The sequence below is a fragment of the Staurois parvus genome, unplaced genomic scaffold (genome assembly GCF_062004578.1).
Source record: "Staurois parvus isolate SC_StPar_1 unplaced genomic scaffold, SC_StPar_1.0 ptg000287l, whole genome shotgun sequence".
Classification (NCBI taxonomy): domain Eukaryota; kingdom Metazoa; phylum Chordata; class Amphibia; order Anura; family Ranidae; genus Staurois; species Staurois parvus.
The window spans coordinates 33,418,736-33,443,971 of record NW_028318083.1 but is presented as its reverse complement, the minus strand read 5'-3'; the positions used below and the strand labels follow the sequence as shown (position 1 = coordinate 33,443,971).

At 39.1% G+C, this 25,236-nt stretch overlaps 1 protein-coding gene across 1 annotated transcript in view; it reads left to right on the top strand.

Annotated features, from left to right (window-relative positions):
* The window catches only part of ZNF407 (zinc finger protein 407), a 626,056-nt gene that overhangs the window by 469,911 nt on the left and 130,909 nt on the right, over positions 1–25,236 (top strand). The window contains exon 7 of the mRNA XM_089682372.1: positions 3,544–3,722. Within this exon, the coding sequence (XP_089538498.1) occupies positions 3,544–3,722 (179 nt within the window). The remainder of the gene's footprint in view (positions 1–3,543; positions 3,723–25,236) is intronic.

Here is a 25,236-nt window from a genome sequence, read left to right as displayed (position 1 = left end):
AACACTCTGCTGGAGAATATGACTTGCTATTGCAGACAAAACAAAGATGATATGGTCTTTGTTTACCAGGTGGACTGCAGGTGTTTGACTTTTTTAGAGTGTCTCCTTTAATCCGTGAGATAAAAGAATCAGCAGGAAGGAAGAAATGTCTGATGGTGTAAGAAATATGGCAGCCTTCAATATACATAGTTGATTACAGACTAACCATATAAAAACTATTTTTGAGCACTATCACCAATTGATGAGATCACTTACATTTAGCTTATCTCTTTCACATGTCTACCTAAGAATCATTAAAGAAGATTTTGCATGGAAATGCAAGGTCCACTTATTTTCCACCCCTGAATAAAAAATGCTAAGCGCAGCAATGTTATGATAAAACATTGGAAGAAAAAAGTCCACTCTGCACCCCAGCTTCCAGCATGTTTTCCTAGGTGAGGGCATTATCACTGGGCCTCACAGAGAGATTCTGATGTGGTGCAGAAGTGCATTCTCTCAGGATATCCTAGGATTCTGCAGTGAGACCTGGTGATGCCAGCCTCTCCTAGGCAAGTGCACCTGAATTTCGGATGCATGGTATTTTTTTAATCGTACAGGCCACAGTCAACTTATTCATACACCATGGATTCTAGACTTGTACCTTCAGGTGATTAGACACTGACAAGCTTTTGAGCACACACCTCCCAAGGCCGCCTCCCCTATAACCTTACCCCACTCTGTAAGTCCTCTGTTTCTTGTTAGTGTCTATAGGTGATGGACTGCTTCTCCTTCCCAAAAAATACGACTTCACTAGTGTGTTATTTTTCCTTTATTTACTTTGTTTTCTTAGAATTCTTCAATCAACCCTCATTGTCTTCTAAGACCTGAGTTATGATGCGCCCCTTGCATTGGCATAGGACACTGTTTTAACATCAGTCCCAGCAGCTGATTCTAGCTCTATTTTAGGCATGCAGCAAATGGCCTACCTGACAAAAGCAGAACTTTCTTCATCTATGTCACAATTTCTTGGAAAGATTACAACTTTAATACAGCCATCTTTGCTTCCACAGAAAAAAGTACAAAAACCACCCTTATCAGGAGCCCCTAGATCCTCTAAATGCAGAGAACCTGCACACTCTATCTAACCAGTCTTCAGTTTCCAAACCTAAGTTCAGCCCTTTCTTTTGGCACAAGCCTTGGCGCACAAGGTCCACCACGTTTTCCCAAAGCCCTCTTCACAATGAAGGGCTCCCTCACTCCTAAGATTGGGGGGACATCCATTGCAGTTTTCTTCTCTCTGGCTTACAAACGTCCCAGACCTGTGGGTTCGAATGGTGGTTTCAAAAGGGTACAAGATACAATCACTTTCTTCTTTCAAATCAACCAAAAGTGTTCCAAGGACAGTCAGATTTGCAGAATGATCTGAACCACCTCACTGTCCCAGTGAGTTATTGTACCAGTACCGTCACAGGACAAGTTCAATACATTCTACTCAATCTGTTCATGGTACCAAAGGCCAATGGGGTATTCATCTTGTACTGGACCTAAAATCCTCCAACACGTTCTTTAAACTCTAAATTTTAGAACGGAATCCACAAGGTTAGTCATTGCCTCTTTGAGGCCTGCCTGTTCCCATTTACCCATTCCTTCAGTGATTTCTACACTCTGCAGTGGCAGACAACCATTACCAGCATGTTTCACTGTCCTTCAGCCTCTGTTCAGCTTCCAGGGTGCCCACAAAGGTCTTGGCACCCTTGCTTTGCCTCCTAAGGACTCAAGGCATTCAAGTGACAGGCTGTCTAGACAACCTTTTTCTAAAAGGATTAATCTCTCTTTCAACTCTTTGCAAATGTTCAAAAGATCATACAGATGCTCTAGGCATTTGGCTGGGTTATCAATTTCAACAAATCTGCTCTAATTTAAAGACTCTTTGTGTTGCCAACATGGTCTCGTAAAAGACACCCCACTCCTAAGTCCATTTTTGCGAGGTGAAAGGAAAAACTCATTACGAGAGCCTATGTTCTCAAGAGTAAAGTATCCCCACCACCACGTGCCTATTCCACTAAATTTCCACTAGATTGGTTGGAGTTTCCTGGGCTTTACAACATCAAGCTGCTGTTGCCCATATTCGTGAGGCCGTGATCTGGTCTTCAGTTCATATCTTCTCCCGGGTGAATGTTCAGGACTTTGACGCTTGTTGAATGTCTCGTTGGGCCCTATGGCACTGCTGTGTTTCCCTTGTTACCCATTCCTTTGTACCATTGCTTGGGGATGTCTCAGGATCTATGAATATCCAGCCCATGTCCTCTACAGTATGAATAAATTAAAAGAAATGTGGACTTGCCTGTAAATTCCATATTTAAAGTGCTGGACACAGGTCACCCTATTCTCTGTTCCTGTGTTACTCTGCATTGCTTGCTAAAAAAAAGAGGTCACATGGAGTGCAATAGGGTTATAGGGGAATGGCCAGGGTACATGTGAAAAAGGTTTGCCAGTGTGCAGTCACTTTAATATAGCAACCTACCTGTATGATCCAGGCTCTATGAATATCAAGCCTGTGTCTGTTACTCAAGTCAAGTCAAAATTCCTTTTTTTTACATTGCTGGAAACAAGTTAAAGCACTTAGAGGAAACCCTGGTAAACATGTGGAGGACATGAAAACTATATGGTGGGATTCAAACCTAGAACCCAGAGCTGCATTTCAAGAGTCCTAACCACTTAGCTACTGTGCTGCTCAATGCTAATTCTCTTTGGGCAGAAATATACCGTAGGGTTACTTCACTTTTTTACACTCATCACTTGTGGAAGCACTAGGTAGGGGTCACAACCGACTGCCAGGAACAACTTTTCTGCTGTAGTATGGACAACACCTAAATATTTTTATAGTTATAGAAAGTATTAGATTGTATTTAATTCTCAGATGAAGTAAAAATATTAATTATGATTGTAAGCTCCAAGGAGCAGGACCCTCCTAACCCTCTTGTATTGAACTGTATTGTTGCTGTATTGTCTCCCTTTATATTGTAAAGCGCTGAGCAATCTGTTGGCGCTATATAAATCCTGTATAATAATGTAGATTTTTTTTTGTTCTTTACAGTTTAATAAGAAAACAAAAACTGCTTTTCCAAATTAAATTCCAGTATCATTGTTTTGACATGGAAAGACCAGGACACAAAATAGTCAACCCTGTAGCAAGATCATAGTACAAATTTTTATGTCATGTTCTTCTGTGTTTATGCAGGCTCTTGAAATATCCATTGTTTCCATTTAGAAATGTTCAGATTTTTCAAGGTATTCTTTTGGAAACTTGTAATGTTGCATAATTGTTGCAACATGTATAGTCTATGTTTAATGTATTGCATGTTATGAGCTTTTTAATTGAAAATACACCAGAGGTACCAAAATAGTGCCTGTGTTACTCTTGTCAAGTAATCAGGCCCCATTTGTCATTTGAATGAAAGCTGGGAATGTGATTAGAAAAAAACTTTGTGCAAAGAGCTCAGTATTGGTATTTTGTTTTTTTTTCCTGTGTTATTCATATATAATAATATTTTGTTGTCCTAGGTCAAATTGCGCTGAAAATGTTCGCAAACATATTTTGCACACTGGCAAGCATGAAGGAGTGAAAATGTACAATTGCCCCAAGTGTAGCTATGGAACAAATTCACCTATGGAGTTTAGAAACCATCTGAAAGAACAACACACTGACATTGAGAATCCAGATTTAGCCTATCTTCATGCTGGTAAGAACGGCAAAGTTTCTTCTTTTCTATTTTTTCATCTTTCATGGTCAGTTGGCATCGTTACACACACACATTAATGGTGTTGCATTAGGATAGGCTGCCTAACGCATCAAAAATGGTGCATACCCTTTTTTTCCACATCACAATTTGGTGTGCAACAAGACATATGCATTGGAAAAGGTGAGTTGGTGCAGTACACCAATGCACATAACATCCCGCAACACAACTGAATGTAGTCTCAGACTTTCCTTACACACAAAACATTATTTAATACTGTAATCTACTACCAAAGTTTTTACCAAAAATTAAAACTGAGTTTTACATTCTCACTTATTCTTTATACATACATATGGCAGACAAAAATGTATCTTTTCCTTGTCAATACACTCCACGTTGTATACTAATGTATTACATGTTGTATAGTGGTTGGTGTGAGTGGTCAGTAAAATGAGGACAAATCGTTACTGCCCATTTAGGTAAATCTTTATTTGTAGTCATAACAGCTGAATTGTTTGGTTTTCAAAAGAAACTGCTGTCATGGTTATGATTGACTAAAAAAGCATAGTAAGACCTTATCAGTGAAGAAGAATAGAGGCCAGAAGCCAAAATTAACTTTCCAGGAGTGTCGAAAACTTATAAGGATTGTAGCCAAAAAAACAGCTACAGCAGAAAAAGTGACAGTAGAATGCAGTATCTATCTTAAAAACCATGTTTCCACAAAAAGAACTCACAGAAAACTTCACATGGCTAAAATTCAGTGTTGGTTTTCGGACACTATTCTTCTTCACCAGAGTGTGACATGTGGGCTCTCTGCACAAAAACTTTTTTCCCAAAATGAAATAAAGCTCTATGGCTTGACATCTCATGGTCTGATTTTTTTTACAGACCCTTTAAGACAATTACTTGTTGTACTTGACTGTGTTTGTCACTTTAGCTTGAGTGCTTTGAAAAAAAAAATTACAAGGCACTGGGATTAATTTACTACATTAATAGAGCATGTTCATCTTTTATATTTGCATTTTGCAATGTGAAAGCTCACTTAGCTTAGCGAATAAGGTTAAGCCATGTCTACTATAGTCGTACAATTATAGGCAAGCAAAATCAATTTTTGAAATATTTTCCTTGCACATGATTGAGTATTCAAAATGAACTTTGCTTCAACGTATTTACTAAGCTATGTGCAAACCAAAAGTCATCAGACGCTCATATAGGTGCAGTCTTTTTTTCACTTGAATTGCCTGAATTGTTTCAGGATTTCCACATATTTATGAGAGTTGGAAAGATATTACTCCTTTTTTTATTTTTACTAGAGCACAATGAAGTTGTTTTTGCTGATACAAACTTTAGATGTTTGCAGTCCTCCAAATGAACCTTCTGTTTATTTTTCTATGCCTGATAAAACTAGTGATTTAAACACATTGTGGTGAACCACTTCCGTCAGCATTATAAATGCTTCAAAGAGATTGACTCTTGTCACAGCTGTTGGCATCAAGACAGTCACAGTATAAAGCACATCAGCTTGATTGGCAGTTTATCATTCAAGTTCCTTTGTGAGAAGCTTTGCATTTTGTCTGCGCCTTTCAATAAAACACTATACGTTTTGTAAAAAGTGAAATCTATATTCATTTGAATCTACGGCATTCAGAACACTTTGCTTGTAATTGAGAATTGGATATAAATTTCTTAAAGCAAATGAATGAGTCAATCAAAGAAAAGTATTGTATATCAAAAGCAGCTGCATTATTGTGTGAATTGATGTGTTGGTTATAATTGCAGGCTGATCTTGTCATATTTTGTCAGTTGTGGCACCTCATAACTAAATGGGAGGCGGGGGAGTTTGGGTAGAAAGGAATAGAACACCCTTACTATATTCTTTTTTTTTCAGGTATTAGGTGCTTATGCAGTGCTTTATTTGTTTGTAACAAAGTGTCTAAAATGTCTTTACTGGGAGGTTTCACACATTTACATTCCAGTTCCTGTCTATTGTCCATTTAGATTTTATTTTTCTATTGTGATATCAATGAAAAATGTCACTTTTTGGTGGAAACTTGGTAAAAAAAAAATCCTTTTTAGCACTGTCATATTGTCAGTTTAACTTAGCGAGATGAGAGGCATGTTCAGGTTGGCATTAACTATCAGTAATTTACAGTACAAAGGCTTAGTGCATCTGTTGCACTGATTGGGCTATAGAAGTTAGGAGAGAAGGTAACAAGATCTCCTGAATGTCAGAAGTGGTGGTTAGCAAGTTGGAAGTTGGTGTCCAAACATTCCAAATCATATACTGTCCTTTTTTCCTTTATACATTTCCTGGTCCTTGTCTGTATCTAACAAAATTGCAGATGTCAGAACATGGGGATTTTATGTGTATAGGTACTCTGACATGTAGAGAAAATATGACACTAGTTACCAACCGGGTGGTTTCTACATTTGACTAAAAGGTTAAATCTGCTTCCAAATTATCTGTTTAATTTCAATGCAATAGTATAAATCTACTATGTATCATTTTTACTTGGCTTTTCATTGTTTCATGTCTAAAGGTGCCAAGGATACTTTTCATTCACAATCTATAATAATAAATCAATTTAAAAAGGTACTAAAAATGGTATAAAAACACTACATTGTGTGGAAACTGGCTACATACTGCCAAAGTTATCAGCCTAAAGCAGGAGAAACAGCACTAAAATGGATGTTTTAAGGTATTGCTTTAGAAAGAGAATGTTGCAAAATGAGCACTTTTAGTCAGGGTAGTGTTTACTACACTGTTTAGCCCAGACTTTCTCACCCTTTTCAACGGAGAAGAACCCTTGAAATAACTTTACAGTCTAAGGGAACCCTTGTAAAAAATTACTTTAACTTCAACTCATGATACATTAGTCTGATGGTCATTGGGAAGAATGCTCCCTACACTTGTGGACATTGGGAAAAACCCTTATAGATAGATAAAAATATCAGTGATGTCAGTGAGAACTTATCTGAGAGGCAGAAATTGCTCTTTGCTCAAGGAACCCCTGGCAACCTCTGAACCCTATTTGAGAAACCCTGGTTTAGTCAGTGTCTAGGGCAGCAGGGTGAGAGGCAACACCAATTGTGATAATGTTTTCCTTATTTTTTTGTCTGGCACAGGACCTTTGTGGTAGAAATCGGGAAATTAGCAAGGGTATCTTAATGTCGTAACGCCTGATAGGGACCTATTGTTGTTCCAGCATAAGGTGCAAATTCTAGAGAGAATATGCCCCAACCCTTTTTTTTTTCTTTCCCTCAATCATCCTCCCTGCCCCCCCCCCCCCCCCTTACCTCTTCTATGGGTAAACTCTCCCCCTCTCTCATTTTAGAAATGGAGAATGTTAGGGAGAATGATGGTTGCCAACATACTGAGCCTGGTGGATGTACTTATAGTAGACCCTTGTTGGTTAGTAATGGAATAGTCTGATACCTCCAGACCTTTAAAGAAATACATGGGTACGTGTGCATAGGGTATGCTCTGTAACATGTATTCTGAAATCTATCCACTTACTGGTATTTTGCATTTCAATGTTTAACTGTATGAGATCCATTTATATTCAGTTACTGTATGTTCCATGTTAATAGACCAATAAAGGTGTAATCATTGTTGTCCTCCTTCTGAATAAAGGATTTATAAAAACAAAGTCAGCAAAAAATATGTATGGATAAGGGGGTGCAGTGGACAATGCAAGGAGTCAGAAAGCTCTTTGTAGTTCAGGAAACATTAAAGTGTTCTTAAACTCTCAAGGAAAATACTAAAGAATAAATGTAGCTGCATGTGTTATATCACAGTTTTTTTTCTGTACACCTTTTTTGTGCAGTCTTTAACCACTTGCCTACCGGGCACTTTTACCCCCTTCCTTACCAGGCCAATTTTCAGCTTTCAGCGCTGTCGCACTTTGAATGACAATTGCGCAGTCATGCAACACTGTACCAATATAAAATTGTTATAATTTTTTTTTCACACAAATAGAGCTTTCTTTTGGTGGTATTTACTCGCCGCTGGGTGTTTTATTTTTTGCGCTAGAGCAAAAAAAAAAAAAAAGTTTTTCTTTGTTTCTATTATAAAATTTTGCAAACAGGTAATTGTTCTCCTTCACTGATGTGCATTGATGAGGCTGCACTGATAGGCAGCACTGATGAGGTGGCACTGCTGGGCATTGACTGGCGACAATGCTGGGCACTGACTGGTGGCACTGCAGGGCACTGACTGACGGCACTGATGGATAGCACTGGTGGGTGGCACTGCTGGGCACAGGTGGGCTGCACTGATGGGCACTTGTGGGCGGCACTACTGGGCACTTGTGGGCAGCACTGATGGGTGGCACTGCTGGGCACCGATCATCAGGACACTGATCATCAGTGCCCTGATGATCGGTGCCGATCCCTCCTGACAGCTGTGACAGCGTGAGGAAAGTGCAGCTGATAACCAGCAATTGCATTTCCTGGTGATCAGTGTGTCATTGGACACGGTTGATCACATGGTAAAAGGCCACTGTGATTGGCCTTTTACCATATCACATGATCAGCTGTGTCTGTAGGACACAACAATCACATAGATAGCCGGATGCGCGCAGGAGAGCGCATTCTGAGAGGACGTCATATGACCTCCACCCAGAACTGGCTGGCCGCAGTGAAGTAGTCATTCGGCTATCTGCAGCCGGCAAGAAGTTAAAGAATAACCAACCTTTTCAAGCCTGCTATGTGGAATGTCCATTTATTGGGGTCTCTCCTTTTGCTTTGCAGAGTCTCCCTGGAGAAAATTTGGCATGTGTGCTCTTGGTCCGGACTAAATATACAAACAGTGGGGAAAATAATTTTTTGATCCCTTGCAGATTTTGTAAGTTTGCCCACTTACAAAGAAATGAAGGGTCTATCATTTTTATCATGGGTGTATTTTAAATGGTAGAGACAGAATATCAACCAAAAATCCAGAAAAAACACATGATACAAATGTTATTAATTGAGATGCAGTTCAGTGGGTAAAATAAATACTTAATCCCTAAGCAAAACATGACTTAGTACTTGGTTGAGAAACCCTTGTTGGCAAGCACAGCTAAGACATTTCCTGTAATTGATTACCAGGTTTACACACATCTCAGGATGGATTTTGGTCCACTCTGCTTTACAAATCCTTAAGTTTTCTTGACTGTCTCCTGGCAACTTGAAGTTTCAGCTCCCTCCATAAATTTTCTGTAGGATTAAGGTCTGGAGACTAGCTAGGCCACTCCATGACCTTAATATATTTCTTCTTGAGCCACTCCTTTGTTGCCTTGGCAGTATGTTTTGGGTCATTGTCATGCTGGAAGACCCATCCACAACCCATCTTCAGTGATCTGGCTGAGGGGAAAAGGTTCTCATCCAAGATTTTCCAACACATGGCCCTGTCCTTTGGCCCCTCAATACGGCAAAGTGGGCCTCTACCTTTAGCAGAGGAACAGCTCAGAAGCATAATGTTTCCACCTCCGTGCTTGACTGTAAGGATGGCATTCTTAGGGTCATAATCAGCATTTTTCTTCTTCCAAACATAGCAAGTCGAATTAATGCAAAAGAGCTCAATTTTGGTCTCATCTGACCACAGCACTTTCTCCCAATCCTTCTTTGAATCATTTAGATGTTCGTTGGCAAACTTCAGACGGGCCAGTACATGTGCTAACTTGAGGAGTGGGACCTTGAGGGTGCTGCAGGATTTCAATGTCTGGCGGCATATTGTGTTACCAATGGTTTGTTTGGTGACTATGGTCCCAACTGCTATGAGATCATTCATAAGCTCCTCCTGTGTATTTCTGGGCTGATCCCTCAATTTTCTCATGATCAACCTACCCCATGAGGCGAAATCCTGCATAGAGCTCCAGACCGACGGCAATTGATGGTTACTTTGTATTTCTTCCATTTGTGAATAATCACTCCAACAGTTATCTCCTTCTCTCCAAGCTTCCTGTTGATGGTCTTGTAGCCCATTCCAGCCTTGTGCAGGTCTCCAATCTTGTCCCTGATGTCCTATGACAGCTCTTTGACAGTCTTGCCCATGGTGGTTCCCAAGAAAGAGATTCTCTGGACAGGTGTCTTTTATATACATAAGGAGCTGTCCTTAGGAGCACCTTCTTAACCACTTCCCATCTGTCCATTATACATAGACAATGGACGGGAAGCAGCACCGACGCAGGCTAACATTCCTATACATTAGCCTGCATCAATGGCTCGTGTGCGGCTCACAGAGCATGCACCCCAGAGCCCTATGATCTGTGTGTTGCCCGGACACAGTGGATCACATTACCGGTGTTCAGGTGATCATGTGGTGTTTTACCATGTGACTGCTGTGACCAATCACAGTACTCACATAGTAAACACTGGAAACTGAAACTAAAATCGCTTATCTCTGTTCTCAGTTTGAGAGCAGAGAGAAGTGATCCTGCAGTGTGTGAGTATACAGCAGCCTGTCAGCAGCACCAGCACCGATAGCCAAATGAAAAATCGTCTTGGGTGAGGCCACTGCTAGATTTCTGTACAGGTAAGTGCCCTAACAGTAAAAGTCAGCAGTTACAATATTTGTAGCTGCTGACTTTTTTACTTTTTTTATTTGGGGGGGAGCAGAACTCCTCTTTAATGCAAAGAGCAATCTACCAGTGAGGATTTAATAGTACTTTAAATATTTATCTTGTTTTGTGCTCTTTGCATTTGGAAACTTGCAGTATTCTCCCATTAACCCTAGGATGAGTTGGTGACATATTCAGGGATGGGGGGGGGGGGGGGTCCTTGAAACCTACAAAAATAGGTTCAATGTTGTTAGGCATAATTTACCTGAAAGAGGACTGGTGTTGGATTATGGAGAAGGGAGAGTAGTGTTTTTTTTTTTTACTTTTTTTTCTTAAAAAAGAAAGAGCATCTAAACAAAAAAGTCCAAGAAGCTGGAAATGGGGTTTAAACAAGTCATAAAGCATTTGCATCACTTGCAAGTACTGGGATGCCCACAGCCAGCAATGAAGATTTTGTCTATTAAAATTGAAAACTGTTGAATATGACTTGTTAATTGATAGGCATTAATCTAGGAAAATTACTTTATTCAACTGTAATAGAATTGTCAAATGATTCTTATCTGTTGCCAATGACATACATTTAAAACACACTGGATTTTGTCTTAATATAATCAGTCTTTATTTATGTAAAATATAACTCTGAGTCCTTTCAAGCAATGTGCATTTACTCTAAGCACAGATCTGTACTTTGTGTTATTAAAATGCATAGAGCAGTCATATTCTGGGCTTCTGTTGAAATATGTTTTTAATTGAACAGAATTATGGCTATATATTATCAATGTGAATCTAGTTAGAGCACTGTATTTGGCTGGCACAATAGCTCAGTGCACTGTGGAATGTGAATAACAAGTTATTTCAGGAGTCATGAATCTGAAGACTAGTGACTTTCTCAGAATACTGTGGAAAGAGACTAAAAGAGGAAAGTCTTGCGTGTGTCCAGTGCCATGTTTAGTTTATCGCTACAATAAATACATATTTATTTTATGCTATGGAAACATGGCTGTTTAGTAGCCTGTCTTTCCTCTGTAATGTATCCTGTTAAGAGCAGGGGATAGATGGGCCATAGATGTAGTTCCTTTCAGAGCCAAGTGAGCATAATTTTCTATGCTGGGATGCCTTTTTGTTGCCCTCACTGTTCTCTGCCTGACTGGGAAGAAATATTTGTGGACGTATAAAGATCATCCTTGGTCACTGCTTAGGACAAAGAATCCAGCCCTCTTCTATGGTGTTTAGCAACAAGAGGGAGAGGCAATCTACAAAATGTCTGTGGGCTCAAGGCTTTGAAGCGGAGCTCCAGTCTTCCTAGCCATTTATTTTTCCTAACAAAAGCACCCTGTGATTTTTAGTACTTGTACTATATAAATAGCATATTGTCATAACTCTCGTCATACTTTGTAATTATAAATGTGTAATTTCTCACATGATCCTGGCAGGCAGCAGCCATCGAAGAAGTGGGCATCTGATGCTCGCTCCTGTGTATTTCTGGTATTCAATGCAGCTGGCTACCCAGTATGCGTACCTCCCAATCTCATGCCTGCGCAGTAGTGACATTGGGCAGCCTACTTTGTAGATTACAGGTTGCCATAGCAATGGCGAAATTGGCAGAAGTTCCTACCCCCTCCCTCCTAGATTGTAAGCTCGAAAGAGTAGGGCCCTCTAACCCCTCGTGTGCTGTTTGTAGTTGCTGTACTGTTTCATGTATTGTCCCCCCCTCTATTGTACAGCGCTGAGCAAACCCTTTGGCGCTATATAAACTCGATGTAATGTAATGTAATATAGGGTATACATACTTTATATAGGTTATACATACTCCAGTCATCCATAACTTTATGACCACTAACAGGTTGAGTGAATAACATTGATTATCTTGTTACAGTGGCATCTGAAAGTGGATGGGATATATTAGGCAGCAAGTAAACATGTTGTCCCTGAAGTTGATGTGTTGAAAGCAGAAAAATGTCCATCACAGTTGTCTATGGAATTGGGTAGCTGCAGATTGGTCAGGGTACCCATGTTGACCTGTGTGTGCAGCCAAAATCACCTACAATAGGCATCTGAGCATCAGAACTGAACCACAGAACAATGGAAGAAGATGGCCAGGTCTGATGAATCACATTTTTTTTTAAATCACATGGACCGTTTGGGTGTGTATCTGGGCAAGAGATGGCACTAAGATGCAGTATGGATAGAAGGCAAGCCAGTAGAAGCAGTCTGATGCTTTGGGCAATGTTCTGCTGGCAAACCGCTGGGGCCTGCCATTCACGTAGATGTTATTTGACATGTACCGCCTACTTAAACATTGCTTCTGTTTCCACACGTTCATGGAAACTGGTTGTAGTGGCTTCTTTCAGCAGAATAAGATGCCCTGCCACACTGCAAAAATGGTTCTAGAATGGTTTGAGGAACACAACGAGTTTGAGATGTTGACTTTGCCTCCATATTCTCCAGATATTGATCTAATTGAGCATCTGTGGAATGTGCTGGAAAAACCAGTCCAATTTATGGCTGCCCCACCTTGCACATTATAGACATTAAAGGATCTGCTACTAAAGGCTTGGTGTCAGATACCACAGTATAACTTCATCGTTCTGCTGGCACCAATGCCTGTATCAGGGCAGTTTTGGCGACAGAAGTGGACCTACTCAATATTAGGTGGGGGGGGGGGGGGGGTTATAAAGGTATGGCTGATCAGTGTGTGTGTATATGTATGTATATATGTGTGTGTGTATATATATATATATATACTGTATATATATATATATAAAATATTTTTTTTTCTTTCATAGAACTAGGTTTTATGAAATTTATAAACATTAACATGCATCTATGATAATATTTACATAAAGCTGGTCTCTTTCAAAGCATAAAAAGCTGTAGTACCTCTAAGCTTTTATTTTGCCTTGTGGTGTAACTGTTGTCAATAAAATGTTTAATGCTATTCAAGTGCGGCTGTGCTTTCTCAAGCACAATGTCTTTAAAAGTAATCAGCTATTTGTGTTTCAATCTATCTCATTTTATATTATCAACTGCTTTAATGTCTAATTGATTTCCTGCACTGAAACATACACTTTGTGTCTGGACACGGAGAGACTCCTTGCAAAGGTTAGCCTTTGCAGGTTGATTACACACTTGTTACCTGTAATTCAATACAGCAGCGCTGTGTTTACAAAGTCCAGATTTCCTGAGCTGTCAGTTAGGGCAATCAGCGCAAAGAGCAAGAGCCTTTTGGAACTAAATAGAAATGAGAAGAACATTCAGGCTGCCAGTAACCCTTCAAAGGTAATTTAACAGCCTTTTGACTACAAGGCATCAGTTGTTGTAGTTGTCTACTGAGAATGAAATCTGACATTCTTTGTACCTTGCTCTGGCAATAGCTCAGCAGGATCTTTGCTAAACTTTACTGGAGTTTTCTCAGTGCCTAAACCTATTGAGGGCTTTATTATTTGGCATGGATGTAGGCTGTTTAGGGATCCAGCCAAACCACTGAGGTAAGCACTTTTAGACATTTTCTAAATTGGTCAATCGCCTCTGAATGTCGAAAGATTTGCCACTTTTATAGCACTTTCCAGTCCAAATTCACCACAGTTCAGAATCTGTCTTTCTCCTTCTTCAGTGGAAAATCCACATTTCAGCATTGTTCACTGTATTTACAAAATGGTCAGTTTCATTTGCTGGCCTTATCGCCGTTTCAAAATGACAAATCATTCATCTATAAATAGCCAATGTTTATTTTTTAAGTTTTTAAAACAATAGGAAATTGTTAGGACTCCAGGAATGGTGTTTTTGTGCATGTGTTTGATTGGGGAGATTTCCCTTCACTTCCTGTGATAAATAGTCCACTGGATGTGAATGGAACTCTTTCTGAAGTGAAGGTAAACCCCCTCCTAGACAATCGGAGATTTCCTCTTAGGCTTTGTTCTGGTGACATCTAGAAAATCTTTTATTTACCTTCACATATTCTTCTGCCCTGATGACAGCTATAAAATGTAGCATTTTCCTTTGAAGTGATTGTAAAGTCTATTTTTTTAAATCAAAATAATAAGCATGGTTATACGTACCTGGTGTGTACAATAGTAATGCACAGAGCCACCCCTTACTGTGTCTTCTGGGGTTCCCTTCCAGCAATCTTGGTTCCTCCTCTTCTGTGTCTGCCCCTATACATGATGCTTGCTATTGGAACAGAAATGCGTGCTTGTTCCCGGGGCATTGGCCCCACTCCCTTCATTCTCTCACTGAATTTGACTGACATCAGCAAGGGCCAATGGCTCCCGCTCTTCCCCGCAAAGCTTGTGAAACTAGGAAGAGGTAAGAGAAGATCTGAAATGACACAGACCTGGATCGATACAGGAGTCAAGTAAATGTTAGGGATGGGGAGGGGGGAAATGCAGTGGATAGTTTTGCCTTAATGCAGAGAATGTATTAAGGTAAAAAAAACCTTTAGATTTTAGAACGACTTTATTATTATTATTACTATTATTATTATTACAGGTACTAATATAGCACCGTCAATTTACGCAGTGCTTTACATATATATACTGTACATTCACATCAGTCCCTAACCCTCAAGGGACGTACAATCCCTAGCTTACATTCATACATAAACATACTAGGGCTAATTTAGACAGGATCCAGGTAACCTACCAGCATGTCTTTGGAGTGTGGGAGGAAACCGGAGTACCCGGCACAAGCACAGGGAGAACATGCAAACTCCAGGCAGATGGTGCCGTGGTTGGGATTCAAACCAACGACCCTAGTACTGCCAGGTGGAAGTGCTAACCACTTATCTACTGTGCTGCCATACTTTAAAGGATAAGTTCGCCTTTTAAAGCATGTTACTTGTTACACCCATATTCAGAGTGTAACATGTTACTGCGATCTACTGAAAAGAAGTGCATTTATTATTTTTTTTAACAGGTGAACTTATCCTTTATTTTCTGGCCCAGTGACTATGATTACCAAGACTATAGAGTGGGTGAATCTCCTCAGCAGAAATACAGACAGCAGTAAAACCCTGATAGGGGATTGACTGTTTCCTACTGTAGTAAGTTTGACTTGGGCTGCATTCACACCTTTTGCAACATAATAGTATTTAGAACTAGGTGCAATGCTACATATTCCCAGTGTTAACAGAACAATAATAAGTGTGAAGTGACTCACAATGTTAAAGTAACAGTCCTTTCAAAAATACATTGCTGTGGACCAGGAATCTGTGTGCTTTCACCCCGTGCAGATGAAAATAAGTGAATTGCTCACTCACCAGACTTATTTGACCCCGGTTAAGGTGGTCAATAGCGCATTGTTATGACATATACAGGAAGGTCCGCCTCTGGCTTTCCTTGGATGTTCCTCCCAATAATCGGCATATCACTGATAATGGCCCCAAATGAATGATCCTAAGTATCCAGGTACACCGACAATAGATAAACTCTCTGGATCAGGCTCTCCTTACCATCAAAGGGATGTTCAAGGCAACTCACGTAAATCAAAACAGATTTTATGTGTTCTAAGTACAGCATTTATTAGTATAACTCATTTTGAAAAACAAACAATTGTGCACTCACATGCAATGGTGCCCTAGTAACCGGCACTAGTCTGTATAGCCTGTGTGATCCAAAAATGGCCAATGTGCGTTCTAAGCCTCGCTTTTGTTGAGCCGAACGTGATGTCACCAGAACCCGGAAGTGACAGAATCACGCTTCTACGTACGTTTCACTTAGCGGCGTCCTCAGGAAGTGATGACTGCCATTACCAGGCTAGTTATATAGAGGTGAGCCCTCGATCCTTGGATAGCTCCAGAAGCATAACTAGCCACCTTATTGGGTGGCTCCAGAAACATGGCCGATGTGTCAATTGGTATACAACTATTTCAAGCCATACATACTTCTGCGGTATATAAAGAGCCAATATAATATTATATGCTGAAATAATAATATTTAAAATTTTATGCATTCACACCTGAACGTCGCGTTTTTTTTCCTGGTGTTTTGTATGCGCGTTTTATGAGTGTTTTTGTTCAGTGTTTTTAAAGCATTTTTGAGCTTTGGCTTCCAGTAGCCAATAGAGATAAGCATCATCTTTTTCATCGTTTATTGCTAGGTTTTTCAGCTTTTCTAGCTTTTCCATCAGCTTTTATTTAATTTTTTATTATTATTCATTTAATATTTTTTTTTTAGTTAGGGTAAGTGGTTAGAGTTAAGGTTAGGTGTTAGGGTTAGGATTAGGGGTTGGGGTTTGGAGTTAGTTAGGGTTACGGGTTTGGTGTTGGGGGTTAAGTTTAGGCTTAGGGGTTAGGTGTTGAGGATAAGGTTTGGGTCAGGGGGTTAATATTTTATTGTCTTCTTATTATTTATTGATTTTGTTAGGGTGTTTATTTAATTATTGTTTATTAATTCATTTTTTGTTAGGATGTTTATTATTTATTTTTTTAGGTTTAGGGGTTAATTATTATTGTATATTTAATAAATTTATTATCTATTAATGATTATTTTTATGTGTGTATTTATTTTATTTATTTAACTTATATTTATTTTTAATATTTTAATTTGAGCAGAAAAATGCTCCAAAAACGCAAGAAACATGCATTTCCATTCATTTATAAGGCATTAAAAAGACTCGAAAACACAAAGAATCTGACGGATTTGAGTGACAAAAAAGCTCCAGAACTTGTTTGAGCTTCAGACAACGTAGAGATGTGAATCATCTCCATTGAGAATAATTGATTTTTCTCCTCAAGCATTTGGGAGCTTCAAGCTACAAATCGCTCAGGTGTGTAAAGGCTCTGTGCTCACTGTCTTAAAAAAACACTGCTGCTAGAGAAGTTTAGCAATTTGCCTGTAGAGGCAACTAATGTTTTCCTATGTGTCCATGCACATTAGGTAGTCTAGAGGTGTTTTTTTAAGCTCAGCATTTAGAGGTAGTAAAAAAAGAACATTTTTTGCATTTTTGAGAGAGGTTTTCTAGCAGAAATAAACGCTAAATGCTGCTACAAAAAACACTCAAAATTAGCATTTTTTTCTGCCAAGAATACTGGTGTTTTTTTAAGCCAGTGTGCATGGACCGTTAAAGTGCATTTTAAGTAATTTTTTACACTTTGATTCTTTGCCTTGTGCATGCACTTAAGAACAATTTAAGCAGAAAAAGTTGGAAAAGGTCTTGATTTTGAGACAAAAAAAGATTTCCAAAAAAACTTTCCAAAAAAAAAGAGTTTACTTTATTATTCATGGTTTCAAAGAATGATGATGTTGATTTTCTTCTAGATGGAACAACATTTATATGGCATGTGCTAGGTATCTGAAGTTTCAGCCTTGGTGGAGATAAGTTCAATTAGTCTACAGTGGGTAGGCTTGCAATAATTACTGACAGCCAACTAGTGGATTTATTCCTTCTCCGCCTCCACTGTTTACATACTGTATCCTTAAAATGTGTTTTGAAAAATATAGAGACTGCCATAGCTGGTCTAATAAAAATACTGATTGCTTGACTGCCTTTTGCAGAGCTTCTAGTTCAGAAGAAACAAGCTGATCTACATACTTCATCCATGTTAGTAATATAACCCATTTCAGGGCAAATTGCGAAGCTAATGTTTTTAGTAGCAGTTCTACCAGCTTCAGAATTAAAATTGTCATAGGTTGTATATAAAAGAGTTAAACAGGGCTGCCATTAGCAACTATTGTAATGTTAATAACTCCATACAGTACATAATACTTTAGTTTGTTCTCTGCTAAACTTGCACACATTTGTCACTGATGGATGCATTGAATAAGTGAGGTAACCGCATATTTTGTCCTTTGTAAAAAAAAAAAAAAAAAATCATGTTTTTACTACTTTGTTTCCTTTTTAAGTGGGTCAGCAGAACACATCAGATACAGAGGTAAAGTGGTAAAGTGTTTCACTCTGTATTTTACCAGTCATGCATTAAACATAGTCTGCTTTAGTCTATGATACCTGCTTTCTGGGTCATGCACATTATACATAGTGGTTACAATTGTATGTATTTCCATCAGTACATGAAGGATGAGAAGAGATACGGACACAGAAGTTTTTTTGGAGCTTTTTTTTATGTGACTTGACGAATTGGGTGCTGATGACCATTTTTTCATTTCAATTGTTATATAGGTTATTGTGTTTCACCAATTGTTCATCTTTAATTTACGGTGCAAAAATATGGTGCTTCAATTTTGTAGTTATTCTGATAAAGTAGGTTTTGTTTGCATAGAATGAGTATTATTTATTTTCTGGTCTATATAGCAGAAATATATATACAATGATACTTTACAACTAAGCAGTAAACCATTCAGATCAGTATACTTTTGCATTATGGGGGAGAAAGGTAATTTAAACAAGGAGAGAACATTTGTGGCAGAACTCAAATTCTGCAGGAACACAGTGCTAAGCACTTATCTGATAGAGTGCTACTAAATGATAAATCTGTTTTGCATGTTTTATTTTATTATACAATGTTATAGATCAGATTAGCCATTTTGCTTCTTCTTGCACATTTACACTCATAAATGTGCATTGGTTCAGTTTCTGTAACCATTGTAGCAGCTGAAGACAGGAAGCAAATCTCCCGTGTCCATTCTAAAATTTAGATTTTCTTGCGTATTAGTTACATGACCCCAGGCCATATTTACAGCAGTTTTCCTATGTCAAACCAAACATTTCTTTTTTTTGGATACAGCTGAAATTAATTAGAACTAGTGTCAGATTTTTACTGTTGTTCAGGGTTCCGTGAAAGAAAAATGTTCTCAATTAATGCCACAAAACCAGACAAAAAAGTGAGAAAAATCTGCAGCGGGAATACAGACAGTTTATACCTGAGATCAAGAAATGTAAAATAAACAGCATTGTCAGAACTATTGCTGTAGCACCACATGTAACCATTATGTGGTCAAAGGATGAGGTGGGACTACTAATGCATTCCCTCTTTTGTGATGCAATTATCTACACCTTCATATGCACATTGAGTCCTGTCTTCTTCGGCCATTTCACTTGATTCCCCCATCAATGTGAAGGAGCCTGATTGGAGGAATCTGTACTGCTGGCTACTGCTTGTTTGACTACCTGATGGTGACTGCATCTCTTTCGAGTCACAGTTTAACTGACAATTTTATGCCTAGCTCCCTCAATTTTTTTTTTTATCAAAGTTTGCCAAGCTAGGTGGTGCCAAGAGGGCCACGCACAGCTGAAATTTCAGACGATTCAGCAGGGATTGACAGAAATGGAGCCTGTGTATGGCTAGAATAATAACCTGTTCAATACTGAATCCTGGTTTGGCTCTAGATATGAAAAGATCTATGGTAGGCAGTGTCAGTATTATAATCTTCCCACTGGACAACTTGGTAGTACATTCGTAAACTTTCACTGGTTCATCTATTTGGAAGGTTGCTGCAAGCCCACTGTACAGTTCTACCATGTTCTATGCCAAATATCATATAACTTCCCATGTATCCACACTGTGCCATGCACATAGAGTTTTGGGCAGATTCTGCTGTAACACAGGATTGAGTAAATATATAGGAAAAGTATGTAAATGTAAAAGAACCTGTTAAGGCATCTTGACAACCCTTGACCACAGGAACATGGCCTGGATGAAATTCTGCATAAATAACCCCTTTAGAAAAGTAATTTGGATAGGAATGTAGGGCGTGGTAAACATTAAAGCGGAGTTCCACCCAAAAGGAGTTCTGCTTTAATGCATTGTCTCCCTCTTCCTATTAAGGAATGGCACCTTTGGGGAGCGGGGGAGCGGGTATTTGAATTTGACAGGTACCCGCTCCCATGTTCTATGCCTCCCACTCTCCCTCCCTCCTTCTCTTCCTTCCTCCCTTCCTTCCTTCCTCCCTCCTTCCTTCCTCCCTCCCTCCTTCCTTCCTCTTAGTCTTTTGGGACATGTGACAGGTCCCAGAAGTCTACGGGGCCATTCACAAAGCGCAGCGCTTCTCTGTGAAGCCACAAGCTGTCACAGCTGGGTGCGCACACTAAAGATACTGGTGCCAGGAAGAGAAGATAGCCGGTGAAACCAGCGGTTGTGAGGACACTGCTGAACTGAGGGACAGGTAAGTCGCTGTATTTTAAAAGTCAGCAGCTACAGTTTTTGTATTTGTTTTTTCAGCGGGAACTCCACTTTTACTTGTAAACCCAGTATAAACCTCTAACTTGATCTCTTGCATCCCACAGTAGGCCTTCAAACCAAACCTATACTTTGCCCATTCAAGGTAAATTAATAGGTTCTGTGGCTAGTCCCTCCCCTCCATTAGCTGCCCTGCCACTGCCTCATTCACCCATTCGATCCCCCTCCAAATCCCTGTGTATGATCAGGAAAGCTTTGCATCAGAGCTTTCACAAGTTTTATTCCCTTTTGAGCACCCGCATAGCATTTTGTGATGCTTATTGCAGAGGACAAGTGCAAAATTGCAGATTGTGTACATCCAGGTTTTGTGCTTTCCTGGGCACACAAGAGATCCTTCAGTGTGTTGGATGTTGTATTGAATAATTTGCGCATATCATCCAGCTAACTTAATTTTCTGGAGATGCCAGTCTTTGTATATGCATTTACTGTTTTGTTGCAGTATTTAATATTCTGGAAATATACAGGCTGTATAATTTGTATTATTGTGTAATTCAATAGAAGCTCTTTTTCCTGTCAAAGGATTTGTGTTTCTGTCCATCCAGTTTTGAGAATTACATAGCTCTGCAACAAGCCTATCTAGCCTAGGTGAAGACGAATGTTGTCTACTTCAGTTCAGTAATCCTAAGAGGTCTCCTGTCACCCCCACCTTGTGAATGGACAGTGAGTGGAGAAGCAACAGAGTGATACTGTGTATGTCATTCTGTTCTCTTCTATCGGCATACTCCTTGAACTGCAGCACAGCTAACTAGCCCCATGTACTGCTTCACCCACTCCCAGTCTGTATAGGGATTCCAAGAGGCTGATGCCAAGTTAAACAGGTACTTAAAGTGCTTGCACAAAAATAGTGATAAATCCAAGGATGTATTAAAGTGGTTGTAAACCCTTACATATATCCAATGAAGTGACTGGCCTCAGGTGATACACAGAGATGAAACAAATCCTCCTTCATAAGTTGCACCTGTTTATCTGCAGTATTCTTTTTTCTACACCACTTCAAAGTGCAAACTTTATACAGCTTGTCTGAGATTTCAGAAAGCAGAGGGTGGGGAGCAGTGGGGAGATCTCTGAGAGCTGATTGAAGGGCAGGACACACCCCCTTCACACAGCACACTGGAACAGAGCTGAGGCTGTCAATCACAGGCTGTGTGCTGGAACTCCCTCCCTTGTTACCATTTTTTCTCTTGGTGTCAGGAAAATATGTGAGAAATTACGCATGCTGATAGCAGCAGACAGAAATGACACTTGATGCTCTTAATTGAGACAAATACACACTATAGAGGGATAATCATTGTTAATATTTCATGCCTGAAGTTTACAACCACTTTAAGAACTACATGCTGTAGCTTTATTAATGTGTGTCTTTTATGTTTGCTTGAAGTGCAGCTTTAAACATGTACTTACATGTGCACAGATCTGCCCCAAAAAAGGGTAGAAGGGTCCAAAGTCTAGGTTTAGTTAAAAGTTTGATAAAAAGAGAACTAAAATACATAAAGTATCTGCTTAAGACAGGAAAAGCGCATGACATTTTTCTGGCAAGTGTCTTAAAGAATAATGAGATTTAATCATTTTTCAGATTATATGATTACATTTGAAAGAATTCCAGAATATTTAAAAAATGTATTAAAATCAATTATGAAAATCAACAATGATATACTCTAATAATAACCAAGGTAATTAAGAGCCATTAACTCTTTTTAGCTTTTTGTAATGTGACAAGCTATGCATACATCTTAGAATTTTATGTAACATTCAAAGATAAATTAGTCATAATGTCAAAAGAATATGACTAATGTATTCTCATACTGTACAAAGTCAAAAAGTAAAGACACTGATTATAAAAAGATGCCTTAAAAAAGAAATAGATCAAAACCAGTTCAGTTCTAAATATGACATTGGTTAAATTGCAACAGGTTTTATCAGCTGAATCAGTAATATCAGATGAATGTTAAATTACTTTAGTTCCAATGCATTCTACAATCCATAGTCTTAAAACTTTATATGCCTGCCATATTGATGCAACATAACCGTATCTATCTTTTTGGGTGCTATCATCTTCTTTTTTTAGATGTGGTTTCACACTGCGCAAAGACTACAGCTTTATACTGTTTCAGCACTGTTGCGGTCAAAAATACCAAGTGCTGAAATGTTGAACAAATCAAAACAGGGACCACACAAACCATTGTCTAAGGGCTCATGTACACTGCAGCTGCTAAACTGACGTTCAGGAGCTGTTCAGCGTTTTTTTCAGCAGCCCCTGAACTCTCCCTAATGTTTTCCTATGTGTCCATGTACACATAGTAATTTACAATAGTTTACATGCAGTTGAGTTTACAGTCGTTTTTTTGAATGCACCAACTGTGTGCTTTAGGAGTAGATTTTACCTGCATTCCAAAACGCTTATAAACGCGGTTAACCGCGTTTATAAGCGTTTTCTAACTGTTCCATATCCAGATGCTGTCCAGAGCCAATTTTCATCATCAGAAATGCGTGCAAAGCGTTTTCCATGTATTCAAATGGACCTAGTACACCAGCTCAGTCAGTTCCAGGTTTCACGTGAAGTAAAAAATGATAGAACATGCTGCATTATGCTCATGATGGGATCCATAGTGAATACAACCAGAAAAGATAGGTAATCTCAACATATACTGCTCTCTCTGCTTCTGCTCTCTCTATTTCTCTCAAAATGTCTGAAATAGTTAATTATTTACTATTTTCTAGTGCATTCTGGGCATTTGGGAGGGTCTCTTGAGGTTATCTTTTAAAAACTCTTCTAAACGCAAACGCGCATAAACATGGTATGCAAACGCGGCTAAACTGATGTTTTCCAACAGTCAGTTTCCATCGTTCAGAAGAGTTTTCCAAACGCCCCGTGTACAGGAGCCCTAAAGCAGCCTTTCTCAACCTTTTCAACATAGAAGAACCCTTGAAAACCTATTTTCAGGGAGCCTCTGCTAAAATTTTGATATCTACAACTCATGATACATTAGTGTGATGGCCAGTGGGAAGAACGCTCCTTACACTTGTGGACATTGGGAAGAATTACTCCCTTACAGATAGCTAAAAACAACAAGGGTGTCGGGGGGAACTTAACTGAGAGGCAGAAATTGCTCAAGGAACCTCTGTAGGAACCCTGGTTGAGAAACCCTGCTCTAAAGATTAAATGAATTATCCTGGTTATGTCATGTCTTTAAAGTCCTACTTCAGTCCAAGCTGTGGTATGGGAAAGAGGAGGGTTAAAACCTTGCTCAGCTGTTCAAGTGGACTTTCCCCCTCTTTCACCAAAATTCACAGCAGCATACAGCTCTATCTGCTGATATGACATTCTTACTTTCATTAGTTAACCATTTTTTTTTCTTTTACTTACAATTACTGTTTTTTTCCACTCCTGGTTGAGTAAGGCACAGGTGATGTAACCCTGGCCTCAAAAATGAATCCTGGGAAGTTTCTGTCACATGGTCTAGGAGACAGAACTAGTGTTTTAGACAAAGTTCCAGAAAGTCATCTGCCCTTAGTAAAAATGGAAACTGTGAGAATGGGGAGAAAAAAAAAAAAGTATGCAAAGAGTAAAAAGTCTATAAGTATCTGTTTGTACATTGCTATTACTAGAATAGAAAAAGGTGCCTTTGATGTATTTTTATTATAAGGTTAAGGTCTGCTGTTTAAATGCTACCTGTATCCCTTTTGGGGAGATTTCCCCTCACTTCCTGTATTGATACCTGCTACCTGGACAGGAAGTAAGGAACAAGCTAATTGGGGACACAACAGTAGAAGCCTAATAGGGGCTCTAACTCTTCCACTCAGTTTAAAAAACAAACATTTTAGCTGTACTTAATTTTAATTTGGAATCATATCTTAAATACCCATCATCATAATATTTGTATGGCCTGTAGCCGAAATCCTTCATGTAAGTCTTCTCATTTCACACACAATTTTGTCAGACTAAGTCTTAGCATGACAAAGTGAAGTGGAGGGATTACGTGCAATAATGGATCAACATAGACATGATTGAGAGATTACAGGAACTCTGCTCCATTCCACTCTCTACAACCTCCAGCACATTATTGCTACATGTTGAAAAGTGAGCGTGGAGTAAATCTAATTACCAGTATATTGCTACATTTTTTCTCTATAGTGGTGCTAAAAGTGTTGCTGTTCTGATGGTTGGTTTTCTTCATTTTTAAGTTATACACATTTTCCTAAACTATGCATAACCCATAGCTTTCATTTTTTTTCTTTTAAATTTAGCACGTAAAGTGAGTATATGATACTACAAGATACTACAACAACTGCATCTGTGAGACCTGACCGCTATTTTGGCACAAAAGCAAAAAATGTTTTGGAAACTAGGTTCATTCTATGAAAAGCAAGCTGTGGTAGATTACTTTTCAGAGTATGGCTAAGCAGCCCCTATCAGTCGTTCAGGAGGTGATTCTGTTGCCTAATGAATGAATAAATTTTTTTTTTTTGCTGAACCGTAGTTTTCAATGGGACTAATGCACTCCAACCACAAACCAGTCATTTGGCTCATGGCTGCAGCACAGCCCTGTTGACTGTAATGGATAAGCTTGACAAGTGGTCTTGCCGATTGATTCAACATGCCACGATTAATTGGTCACGGCATGTGAACACCCCCTCCGGCTATATGGCAGGCTGTAGGTGGGCAGTAAAACCGTAGCTCAACTTCCTGTTTTTACTGTTCCTCAGTTGTGTGAAAAATTAATAAGGTTCAAGAAGAGATGAAATCGGTACGGTTCCCGACTCCTAAAACTATATATCTGTTAGGCAAGGATAGAAGCTTTGTCGTTGTTGTGTAATTTTCTTTCTCAGCTGTCACCATAACCGT